At 36.9% G+C, this 13,789-nt stretch overlaps 1 protein-coding gene across 2 annotated transcripts in view; it reads right to left on the minus strand.

Moving 5' to 3' along the window:
- MATCAP2 (microtubule associated tyrosine carboxypeptidase 2) overlaps positions 1-13,789 on the minus strand; it is a 67,773-nt gene that overhangs the window by 23,473 nt on the left and 30,511 nt on the right. Inside the window, exon 3 of one of the 2 annotated variants that reach the window (XM_063113949.1) lies at positions 10,203-10,897. In XM_063113949.1, coding sequence (XP_062970019.1) covers positions 10,203-10,897 — 695 coding nt within the window. Of the gene's footprint in view, positions 1-10,202; positions 10,898-13,789 lie in introns of those variants that run through there. The other variant, XM_063113950.1, reaches the window with a different exon arrangement.

Genomic DNA, 13,789 nt, shown 5'->3' on the forward strand with positions numbered 1-13,789 from the left:
CAGGTCTCGGTCTCCTAGTATGCATGAATCTCACTTTGGACCTTTCCTTTGTGTTCATCTTAGTACTTGGGCAACCCTTCCATCACCATGTTAGAAAATGGTATAATAGAATCTACTGTTGAGTTCTTGAAGACATACTAATATGTAGCATAATACTTCTTGCTAAAAATGAGTTGAAACAGGCCAAAAACATACCTTTGCCTTTTAAAAAATATTGAGTCAAAAAACCACCATTTATTTTCCAATAAATTATTAATCAATACATTATTTCTGCTCATAAATCAATCATTTCTGAATTTTTACCTCTTTACAGAATAAGAAGACAGTATTTTAAGTCAAGCTTTGTACATCTAATAGATATAAATCAAAACAAATTGATTTTCAGAGAGCTGTAATCTCAAGCAAAGAGGAAATGAAAGCAAAATGAGCAACTGTCGGGCCCAGCCCGTGGCGCAATCGGGAGAGTGCAGCGCTGGGAGCGCAGCGACGCTCCCGCCGCGGGTTCGGATCCTATATGGGAATGGCTGGTGCACTGACTGGCTGAGTGCCGGTCACGAAAAGGACAAAAAAAAAAAAAAAAAAAAGTGAGAAACTACTCACCAGGTTCAATAGTCAGAGTACCTGTTGCTTCCCAAACTCAGAAAAAATGAGTAACTGTCACACATGAGGGAAATGGTCCTCTTTCTTCTGACCTGGATGTCACTTACAATGCTACTTCAAACAGAACAGCAACATTATTCATAATGTTTCAGCACTGGCATCTCATGATCTTGAAGTACTTTTATTCTATTCTACTAAAACAAGAACAGTAATCAAATTCTTTTCAATAAAGGGTGCAGGGACAATTGGATATCCACATATAAAAGAATGAAGTTGGACCCCTACTTCATATCATATATGAAAATTAACTAAAAAGGTATCAAAGATTTAAACCTAACAGCTAAAGCTATAAAACTCTTAGATGAAAGGACAGGCATAAATCTTCATGACTATGGATTAGACAATGGGTTCTTAGATAAGATACCGAAAGTATAAACAACAAAAAGATAAGCTGGACTTCATCAAAATTAAAAACTTTTCTTTCAAAGGACACAAACAAGAAAATGAAAAGTTGAGGCTAGCCGCTTAGCTCAGTTGGTTAGATCACAGTTTTATAAACACCAAGGTCAAGGATTCAGATCCTCTTACTGGCCAGCTACCAAAAAAAAGGAAAAAAAAAAAAAAAAAGAAAATGAAAAAACCCACAGAATGGGAGAAAATATTTGCAAATTTCATATCTGATACGGGACTTATATCTAGAATATATAAAGAACTCTGGCAACTCAATAATAAAAACAAACAACCCAATTAAAAAATGGTCAAAGGATCTGAATAGACATTTCTCCAAAGAAGACATACAAATGGCTAATAAGTACATGAAAAATGTTTAACATCATTATTCACCAGGGAAATGCAAATCAAAACCACAATGAGGGCTGGCCCGTGGCTCACTCAGGAGAGTGTGGTGCTGATAACACCAAAGCCATGGGTTCGGATCCCATATAGGGATGGCCAGTTTGCTCATTGGGTGAGCACGGTGCTGAGAACACCAAGTCAAGGGTTAAGATCCCCTTACCAATCATCTTTAAAAAAAAAAAAAAAAAAAAAACCCACAATGAGATACCACCTCACATCCACTAGGATAGCTACAGAAAAAAATTTAAAAATAATTGATGAGGATATGGAGAAATTGGAACCCTCCTCCATTGGTTGGAAAGTTAAATGGTGCAGTCACTTTGGAAAACAGTGGACAATGAGTCCACACAAAAATGTACATGACTATTCATAGCAGCATTATTCCTAATAGGAAAAGTACAAACAACCCAAATGTGTATCAACTGATGAATAAATAAGTAGAATGTAGTATATCCATACATGGAATATTATTCAGCAATAAAAAGTACTGATACAACATGGATGAACCTTGAAAATATTATAAGTGAAAGAAACCAGTCACAAATGATCACAAGGACTACATACTGTATGGTTCCGTTTATATCAAATGTCTAGAATAGACAAGCCCATAGAGATGGAAAGTAGACTGGTGGTTACCTAGGTTGGGAAGTTGGTGAGAAATGGGAATGGATTGCTAATGGGCAGAGGGTGGTGATGGGTGCATAACTCTAAATACTTGTATATTAAAAACCACTAAACCAGGGCCGAGCCCGTGGCGCACTCAGGAGAGTGCGGCGCTGGGAGCGCAGCAACGCTCCCGCCGCGGGTTCGGATCCTATATAGGAATGGCCGGTGCACTCACTGGCTGAGTGCTGGTCATGAAAAAGACAAAAAAGACAAAAAAAAAAAAAAAAAAAAAACACTAAACTGAATACTTCAAATGGGCGAACTACATGGCATGTGAATTAGGTCTTAGTAAAGCTGTTCAGGAAGAGTAATAAAATAGCATAACATAACATTTAAACCACTAATCCAAAAAATGAAAATTTTCTCTATATAAAACATTTGGCATTGTCTTGGATGATATAACTTGGATGATAACAAACTTCCTGAAAAATCTCAACATTCTGCTCGATGATCTGCTTTCAGTATACTTGATGATTTGTTTACTGTTTAGCAATTGGAAATATGACCATCGATCATGACCCACTTCAGCAGTCATGTGCTAAGACCTATCTCCCTTCTCAACTGTAGCTTTCACTCGCTGAAAAACCAATCCAATAGGGACACCAATAAAGCATGAGATAAGGTGATGTTGGGGAAAGACTAGAAGTCAGAAGACCTGGTTTTACTTTAGGGCTTCACAATTTACTGACTTGTGTGAGCTTAGGTATGTCACTTTACCTTCCTCAGGCTTGGTTTCTTCACTGGCAAAATGCATTTTTTTTTTTTTTTGGCAGCTGGCTGGTAAGGGGATCCGAACCCTTGATGTTGGTGTTATAACCTGCGTTCTAACCAAATGAGCTAACTGGCCAGCCCCCTTCACTGGCAAAATGGAGTTGAAAATCTTTGCCCTACCTACCTCAGGGCTGTTATGAGGATAAAATGAGAGGGAGAGGGTTGTGAATATGACTGTATACAGTATTTAAGTTTTAACAGAAGACTGCTGGGTTTTAATTTTAGAATCTAAGGTAATTGGTTTACCCTCCAACTTTTTATTGAAGGTAATGTTTTTTCTGCCTTACTAGTTAATAGCCAATCACAATCATGCTTTCATTCCCCCCGTTTTCAGAAAATTCTAAAATCTAGAACTTTTCCCTCCAAATACTGAATAATCTCTAGGATCAGACAGTGCTCTTTTTTAAGCCAGTGTTTTCTGAATAGTTTCTTGAGGAAACGTTGTTGATAAGATATTTTTTAAAAGGTTCCGTGGCTAAATGAATTTAGAAAATATTGGATTAAGTATAGCTAAACAAAACACTTTTCTAAGCCTTTATTATATGTGGTGAATCTTGAAGCTGAATATATTCTGTGTTTTCCAATGTATATGCCCCACTTTTCTCAGTATTCCTCAGAACAGTATGAAAATGGCTATTTTGGATAAGCATGGAATACACATACATATACATATGCACACATACATCCTGGTATGCATGAAATTCTCAGAATGCAAAGCAAAATTCTAAATACTAAGAGAGTTTTTTAATAGTGGCTACTGATACTTGGTAGCAAATTAGGTATATAAAGATTGGTGATTATTCAATCAGATCATTAGGCCTCCATTTCAGGTACCATAGCCACAAACTGATGGGACACTGGAGCAGTGGTCACACACTCAAATACCTTCAACTGTTAGCAGTAACCAATGTATAATGCTATGGTTATAAGACACCTAGCAGAGGAAACAGAAGAGCATCTTCACATTCCAATGTTTTAAAACACTGTGCTGGCCAAACAAAACATATATGCAGGCTGAACTTGACCTCTGGGCTACAAATTTAAATTTGAAATTGTTTAAATAGTGCATCACTAAATTTCTAGCATACTAGCAAGAAGGACCATTCATTTATCCAGTCATTCATGCGCTCATTCATCTTCATAGTCACCTTCCATGTGCCAATCACTATTACTTTTATTCATTTTTATATTTTAGAATCTAAGTACCTGTACTACTATTCAACAGGCAGAGATGACCCATAAACAAATATCATGTAGCAATACTTAGGTGGAGTTATAAATAAAGTATTGTGAGATCATAGAAAAAGGTAAACATAGAAAAAAGGGGGATTAGAAGAAATAGAGGGCATGTCCAGGCAAAAGGAAATGATACTGTCAAAAGAATGCAGAAATCAAAGAAAGTGAAATTCAGCTTGGTTTGGCAAGACTACAGGGTTCCCAGGATGGAGAGGCACTGGCATTGAGAAATTCATTTATTCAGCATCAGGAACTTGGACAGATTCTGGGAATAGGTAAAATAAGCAAAAGACACTTCTATCAAGGAGGTCAGTCTAGTGGTAAAGACAAACAAGAAACTTAAGGATGGTAACAGTGGATAAATTCTATGACAGACATTTTCACAAGATGCTGTAGGAGTACAGAGTTGACTTAGTGGAAGGTCTTGCAAGCCATGATGAAGATTTTGGACTTTTTTCTGAATTATGAACAGTCCTGAAGTTTTTCAGGAAGGGAAGTGACAAGATCAGATTTGCACTTCAGAAAAACACTAACAGCAGTGTGGAGAGCAGGGTAGAGACAGAAGGCAGCAAAAATACTTTTGCCAATAACCCAGTTTTCCATAACATGAACTGCACTTTAGGATCAGGTTATAATAAAAGGAAAAGAACCAAAATACTTCAAAAAATTATATTCTACATATGCAGAACCCAGGAAATACACAGATCTCAGACACTGTGTCTGCCTTTAATGAATGGCACAGCCTAGCAAAGACAGAAAATGCCACCTGCAGCTTATTTCACACACACCCCCCCTTTGGTTCTCCCCTTGTGCATTTCTGTCTTGTCAGGGTTAGGGGTAGTCTGGATGTACACAAAGGTTAGTGGGAAAATGAGAGGGTAACTGCTATCAGGATAAGATATTTACAACCAACTACTGCAGACTCTTCTTTCACTGCGTACAATGGAAAAAGCAGATAATTCAAGCTGTTTTGTAGGAAAGACCCTGTGTTAAGATAAGAACCTGAGAATGTACATGTTGGTCAAGTTTTCAAAGGCAAATCAACAAAGTGTTTCAATGAGTCATCAAGGTCATATCTTCTTCCAAGGACATACAATCTGTTTGTGGTTTCTCTATCTCTGATCTGTAAAAAAATCTTTCTTGCTATTAGGTTAAGAAATGACCCCACTTCTCCAATCTAATACACAAAGCCATTATGGAATGTACTAAACTCCAAGTAATCTTTTAGAAAACCTTATAACTTCAGGGTATCTATGAAAGGTTTGTAATTATCTAAATGAAAAATTGTGTCATTTAGAGACAGGTATATATATATATATTTTTTTGGATCCTCATAATTCAACTTGAAGGGACAGGTATAATTTAAAGAAGGCTTGCTTTTTCTACCCTTCATTGTTTTGACAACTTGAGGTCTACAGAGATAAAATACTCCTTCAGTGCTAGTACAATTATAACTTAGACTTAAAGAAATTTTATGTCAGAACATCCGATTAGTGATGTTTTATTTTCAATTAAATTTTTCTATCAAAAAAGGAAAATGAACACTTGTTTTAGAGCATGATACATGATTGCATTTTCTATCATGTATGTGTTTTAATATAATAATAAATTACCAGCTGGCCAGTTAGCTCAGGTAGTTAGAGCACTGCCTTACAACAACAAGGTCAAGGGCTCAGATACCTGCACAGGCCAGCCACAAACAAGCAAACAAACTTAACCTATCCCTTTTATACTATAAACTCTAAAAGCAAAAGATTGTTTTCAGAAGACCACAATTAAGTGTTTATACTATCTATTAATTTAAAATAAATAAATTTGAAAAAAAGTCTTTATGTAATGATAATCATTGGTCCTAATAAAATGGAGCTTATGTTTAACAGACGTGGTGAGTCAGAGGTGGCAAACTGGCAACCCCAGGGATGAATGTGGCGCAAGACAGGTTTTCACTGGCCTAGACAGCCTGTGTTTAATTGAATTAGGTGTCAGTGTTTATAAACTGGAAGAGTTCATATAAAATTCAGGTTTCTACTTTCTCTTGAAAACCCTGAAGATATAGTAACACTGTATCCAAATTGTTGCTCAAGCTAAATAACTGCTGTCTGATTTCCAATTTGCTACTCTGCCCAGCCAGCTCCCTGCAATCATTTATGTATGATTCCTGCCTATATCTTGAGTAGGCATCAGAATTTATGACCCCAATATACCATGACTATATAAAGTTTGCTAAGTTGGAAGACAAAATTAGAATTTATTTCCTAACATAATGAAGTTGGTCCATCTAGGTACTACTTACTTTGAATACTGAACTCTGTAAATGCAAATACATTGTTATGCCCTAGAATGTTACATATTATGTTGTTTCAGTGCATAAAAAAACAGCTGTCAGAATCACAGTCCTTTCCTTTTCTCTATTTTAAATACCCCTGAGATTATCAAATAACTCTACCAAGTTACCCTTGAACAGCATGGAACAACTAACTTCCATTATTGTTAAGTAATAAACAGAAATTTAGGATACTATAATTAAACAATCAGAACAGTTTTTTCACTTAAAAAGATACTTATAAAACATGTTAATATCAAATAATACCCTAACTCTTAAATAATATAGTTGTGACGAAAATGGCTTTTTTGAGAGACATCAAACATCTTTTTAAAAATGAGCGGTTTTTTTTCAGCTTTCTTTCTCAACCCTCAACACGACTATACTGTTTCAGTCGTGGTCATATCCTTTTATAAGAAATCAAGGGCCGGCCCGTGGCTCACTCGGGAGAGTGCGGTGCTGATAACACCAAGGCCACGGGTTCGGATCCCATATAGGGATGGCCGGTTGCTCACTGGCTGAGCGTGGTGCTGCCAACACCAAGTCAAGGGTTAAGATCCCCTTACCGGTCATCTTTAAAAAAAAAAAAAAAAAGAAATCAAGATCTGTTACTCAATGGTTTATTATTAGAAAGACGATATGTTTGTATTCAGTAAAACTGACTTTGTTCTGGTCAGAAGCCCTGCTTGCTCTGAGGTTCTACCGTGCTCTGGCCTTTCCTGATGGCTACTTTCTTCTCAGAAGGTGCCTCGTCTATGCTTTCCCCTCAAGACGTTACAGGTCTTTTGGTAGTGACAGGAGCTAATTTTACAATTGAGTAATGTTATTGAGTTATCTCTTGAGAGTAAGCTGTTCATGTAAACAGCTGCTTTTTGTTGAAATGCCTCAGTACTAAGTTTCTGTTTCTCACATTGGGGGAGAATGAAAGAGGTTGCCAGCATCATAGGAAGATGCCCCTCATTTATTCTTAAAGTATCCATTTTTACTTGAAGACAGCAATTTACATTTTGCGTATATTAGAATAAAGATACATTATGAAGAATAATGCAAAATTCACATGAATTTGAGATAAAACATAAATTTGCTCCTACCCCCAATTATTCACTGCTCAGAAGTGCCACCAAGGATCCATTTCTGATCCACTGGTAAGGATGCACCTGACCTGGGGACAGTTTTCAGCATTCTCTAATCTCAGATCACTTCTTCAGCACTTAGGAAGCCCTGCACTCCTTCCTGCAAAGGACCAAAGCCACAGAAAACAGACATTCTGAGTTTCTGTTAAGAATGGGGAGCTGAGGCCACCAGGGCTGCCAGTATATAGCAAGGCAGGGTTCAGCAGGCTCTACCTAGAGTGATATCCCAGTTGTGCAGACCATGCTGGATGCCTTGTACTAACTCAAGGGCCTGAATGCCTCCTGAGGGACCTACTGCCTAGACCAAGAAAAACTGAGTACTGGAAATCCTTTACATTGATGGTGAGACCAACTGGGGAAAGCCAGAGCCTGTGTACTGCTTTGGTTCCACTGTGATAGACTTATCATTCTGCCAATTTGTACACTGAAAAGAACCACAGTCATCCTCCAACAACAATACAGATTGCTTGCCCTAGAAGGATCCAGACTGTGAAACTCAGGAGACTGTCAGCTGGCGGGCAGCAAGGCCTCAAGGGTGGAGGCTAGAGACCATGGGGTTACTTCGCCATCCTGGCCCCTCTAAGCAGCACATTTCTGAGTCCTGGAGACCAGCCCCGAAGCTGCTGCTTTATCTTCACAGCTGGGAGGGGAAGGATGTACAACATCATATCATTATTTACCCAGATGCTAATTAGGAATTTAAGGAGATTTTTCCTGAGGCCTTATTCTGTGAATTTCTTTTATTTGATTAAAGTGGTTTAAATAGTAGATCTGAAATTTATTGAGCACATTCTCCCAAATGGTTGCATTTGAGGTACAAGCCAGATAGGATTGCTGCTGTTATTTAGAAGTCTCGAGCAATCCAAGTGTAGGTTTAAGCTCTTGAAACTGGAACTGGGTTAAAATAAAGACTGTAAAACCACAGGCCAAGCAATGTCAATTTTCAATCTGTGAGGCTGCTGATGCTCCCCAATTGTCTTACAGGGAAATAAGAGAGCATTCCTTTTGATCTAACAGTGGGAAATCTCATTCCCTACAGGCAGGGCTGGGAAAGAGTCCAAATTAAATATTGGTTAATAGATTTCAGCCATCTCTTTCAGCACTAAGGGGGGAAAAGGCAAATGGCATTTTTATAATTACAAATTTTAAATTAGGAAAAGCCCTGTTCAATCAATTGCAATCTCCACAAAAATTCACAAGAATAACTGCCAAAATAGGAATAAAAATAATAGCTAACCTTTTTATTAGTGCTTATTATGCACCAAGCACTATGCTAAATGCAATATATGCACTAAGCATTATCTCAGTTAATCATGAAAATAATCTCTTTAAGTAGATATTTTCTTTATTCTATTCTATACACTTAGGAAGTAGGAGAACCTACATGTGTAATCACTATGTGAATAGTGCCTTCTCCCATCCAAAAACGCAATTTTATATTAATAACTTGTCAATTTGAGTCATAATCTTTAGCACAATCTCAGCACAATTTAAAATAGTGAATACAGAATATTCACTACAAATACAGAATTCAAATACTGAAGCAGTAGAAAAGATTTCTTCTAATGAAGGAAAATGAATGACATGTTTAAGATTATTTTATTCTGAAAATAAGCTTTAGATAATGGCCTCAAATGACTGGTCAGCTTCCATGCTATTTATCATAAACAGCAAAACATCTGCTGTCCACAAGACCAAACAACAATACCCTATTATCAGCAAAAATGCTAAAATAGGGCATGCACCACAGGCAAATGGAACCATGCAGTTTTACCTATCCTACAAACAGATTTTCAATCACTGACAAAGCCAACTTGTGGCTAATGCATTTCAAAAACCTGTACAAAGTTAATTTAAGCAGATATAGTCTGCCTTATGATCTCAAAACTATGCCCTGTAGGTAAACATCAGCCAATTTCTCCTCAAATACTTAAGTCAAGTTTTGAAGTTTATTATAGCCCTGTAAAACAGAAAACTATGTGCCAAATTGCTCAATTTAGAAAGTCTTATTTACATCAGTCACATCATGATTTGCTAACCCTGAAGATAATTTTTTAAATTCATTATTTTCTTTTTTATATAAGTGCTTTATTACTTATCTGAGGATGACTAATAATTTTAGCGAAGCATTAACAAGATCATGGGCAAGAATCAAGCCTGGGTCCCCAAACTGCCTACAGAAGCCTACGCAAGCTGGGAATGTAATATAATAGGAAGAACCAGAGATTGCATGCTCCATTTAAGGCATTAAAAAATCAATTAGAAAACAAAAACGTAATTTGGGCTATCCAACACTTGTCTGTGGCTAATGGGCCACACGTTTGTAACTCCTGAATCTGAAGCTTTTTTCCTTATAAGTTGCTTTCTGCCACAAAAGTCCGTATAATAGCTTCTTCGTAGATTTTTATTAACGCAAGGTAGTTTACATATAGGCATATAGGCAATAACACTCACCTGGAGATTTCTTGTCACATATTTACATGTCCTGCATAGGAGTTAACTATAACATATAAATAATAGGAATAATTTTAAATGCCTTTTTTTTTTTCTTACTTAGAAGATCGCAGATAGTCTTAGCTACATAAAAATGAAATACCACCAATGAAGTGGCATTTTACCTGCTTAAGAAATCGGTCAGATGCGATGCTGTGCTTGGCTAACACATTTGGCAGAGCAGGATTAGCATATTCAAACTGAGGATTGTAGGTATAGTCAGATTTGAAGAACCTCAGTTTTTCTTTCTCTAAATTGGTGGGCTTTATAGCAGTCAATATACAAAATTTCTTTCCAGAAAAGTCATCTCCTTTCTCAAAACTTCTAGACAGCTGAGGCGACTGCTTTGGCTTTAGGAGAGTGGAGAAATGGCGCCGCTTGATCTTGCTTTGGGGTTTAGGTGGCAGTACTATGCTGTTCCCTGTAACAGAGATATCATGTGTAAACTTCACAGGACTTGACACTGAACTAGTGACAAAAACAGCAGGCTGCCTCTCCAGGCAGTACCAAGTACCACTGCTCGTCACAGGCACTGGGGCTTTCATCCTGCGAGAATCTTTACTACGGGAAGAGCTAGGAGATTTGTTGGGTTTTCTACATCTTTTGGAGTAGGTGGAAGACGACTGTTTTTGTGAGTGATGCTTTTTCTCCTCCTTGCTCTGTAGCAGGACATTGTAACTACTGGTTCCAGTTGTGAAAATGTCCTTTAGTATTCCAGGGGATAAATGTGAAATACTTCTTTTGCTGTCGATGATCAATGAATCTTCTGCATTTAAAATAGACTTCTTAGCATGTTCTTGCTCAGGCCAGTGGAGCTTTTCTGTGTTAATAAACAAAATCGAAACAAAAGAAATAACAAAGATACCAAATGAAACAAGTTACTTATTATATGAAAAGTATTCTGAAGGTTTTATAAGCTTTTTAATTTTGCAACAATCTTTAGAAAAACTCTTAAATATTAAAAGAATATAGTACTGAACTTTGCTCATCCTAGGCACATCATTTCTCTATGAACATATATGTTAAATTATCTATAAAAATCCTCAGCTTCAAACCATTTAGATGATCAAAGTCTAACATAGATGTGACACAATATACATAAAGAATCAATACTCTATTAACAAATGTAGATTTCATAGAAAGGATATATTTTTAAATAATATTATTATTAAAGTAAAAATCCAAGGCAGTTTCAAAGCCAGTAAAATCTTGTAATTTGGAACTATATATAAAGGTAGTTTTCAGTAAAGGAGAACAACAATGCCTTATTTATCTCAAAAAACATTTTTAAAATTAAACAGATTATATGTGTATGTTAGGCATATTTCAATGTCACTCAGTATTCATAATAGGATAATTTTCTTAATAGTTCTAAGCTATAGGTTAAGGTTAAAGAAAAATAAGTTTTTTCTTTGCAAGTTTGAAAAACAAATTGTAACTACTATTTCAAATGTATCAGTATATCAAAGGGCAAGTTGAGAGGGCAGCTTGGTCTTTAGATCTCACAAGTGCTTTAAACAGGTGAGAATCACTTGATATACTGTGGCTCATGCACTGCTTTAAAACTGTGTTGATTTGCATTCTTTCATTCAACAAATACACAGAATACTACTAATAAGACACATGGCTCTGATAGACATCTCTATAAATACATTGTTCCTGCCTTCAACCAGCTTCTAATCTGACTCTGAAGATAAGGCATTCCTATGAAGATTTGAATATTACAATGTAATATACAATTAAATGTGAAAAATAAAAGATACAGGCAGTAATTTAGAGTTGAGAGAAGGAAGACAGCACTGTGAAGAGAAACACATGAGGTGATTTCATATAGAGCTTTAAGAGCTCTCAGACTCAATTCTAAACTGATAAAGGGTTTGAATTTGTCTTTGATCCTGCTTATCTGAACAAGACCTCAGCTCATGTTCTGTCAATAAATGTTCATAAATAAATGAATAAATGACCCTAAATGCCATTCTCCAACCATTCTGGATAAACAGGTATTTGTATCTCTGGGAACTTTCTATACTGTATCTCTATGAGGAGATCACTGCAGAAGCAGAAATATAACAGGAAAGACCCTAAACCAATGATTCTCAACTGGGGACAATATTGCCCTTTAGGGAACACTCAGCAATGTCTAGAAACATTGTAGTTGTCACAACTAAGGAGGAGCTACTGGCATCATGTGGGTAGAGGTGAGGGATAATGCTAATCATCCTTCAATGTATAAGACAGTCTCCTACAACAAAGAAATATTTGTCCCAAAATGTTAATAGAGTCAAGGCAGAGAAACACTATTCTAAATGTTAGTTTTTAAGGCCCATAAGTCATAGGGTTTAGGATAAAATACCAGGTCAGACGTGTGTAATAATCCAAATATTACTTACAAGTCCTTTTACTTACATTTGCTAGGCCAGCATGTGTAATGTGAATTCTGGTGTCTAAAGATATAAAACATGAAAGTATAAACTTGCAGGGGCTAAATGTGTACTATATGTACAAGTTTAGAGGTATAAGCTAGATTGTGCAGGGGCATGTTGAAATGGATTGTACAAAGAAGTCATTCAATAAATGTTAAAGACTCAACCAGCTAAAAATAACAAGACAAGTAAACAAAACTTTCATCACAGGCTGGTAAGTCCCAGTTTCTCAGTGTTTCATACTTTAGTGTTGCCAACTGATAGTCAAAACCGGGCAGGCTAGGCAAACAGGCTAAGGAACAGCAGGATACCATCTGCAGCACAAATGCTCAAGAACAATGTCGGTTTCCCTAAAAAGACACCACAGGTTTAGGACACAAGAGGTGATAATGAAAGGAATACTGAAATGGACACTAAAAGTGAAAGAGCAAGAGAAGTGAGATAAGAACAAGGGTATCATAAGCCAAGAGAAGTAGGGTAAGGACTAGGCGCAGCCAGAAAGGTAAAGGGAGGTAATCAGGTTCTTTTTTCATCTGACCTTCATAATAAAAAGGGGAGAAGCTACATCAAACTAATGGATAAAACTACTCTGAAAAATTCTTATTTTGATAGCTCACTACATGCATGTTGTGCTGATTTTTAAAAAAAGGGGGTTGGCCCGTGGCTCACTTGGGAGAGTATGGTGCTGATGAGGCCAAGGCCATGGGTTCGGATCCCTATATAGAGATGGCCGATTAGTGCACTTGGGAGAGCATAGTGCTGACAACATCAAGTCAAGGGTTAAGATCCCCTTAGCAGTCATCTTTTTAAAGAAAAAAAAAAAGGATATTCAATATAAAGATGCTTTCTTTGATTCCAAAGTCTTAGTAGCTTTATGACCAAAAAGCTGAGCTCATAGAGTTCCTTTGTTTTGCCATAAATCATCAGTGACCTTCAGATTCATAATTTTCTCCTATCTCAAACACTTTCAGGATACTTTTTAAAAAGCCCCTAAACCTCCTGCCAAAACAACCAAGGAATGGTGCATGGCAGCAGGATGACAGTGTGTGCCTCACAGAACCTCTCTCCCCGGGAGTTGCAGCATTTCAGCCCACTTGCTAATTATCTACTGAGAGGCTTAGCATCATCCTTTTGAAGCTCCATCTGCTGCTGGGTAAAGTTTGGGAGTGTCAATAGGATATTTATTTAACAAATGCTAATCCTGCCAAATGCTGGATATCCCACGAAGTTCATAAAAGTAGGGCATGTGGTCCTTCATGCAACTTATACAAGATGGCTATAAATTAATT

The sequence above is a fragment of the Cynocephalus volans genome, chromosome 11 (genome assembly GCF_027409185.1).
Source record: "Cynocephalus volans isolate mCynVol1 chromosome 11, mCynVol1.pri, whole genome shotgun sequence".
Lineage (NCBI taxonomy): Eukaryota > Metazoa > Chordata > Mammalia > Dermoptera > Cynocephalidae > Cynocephalus > Cynocephalus volans.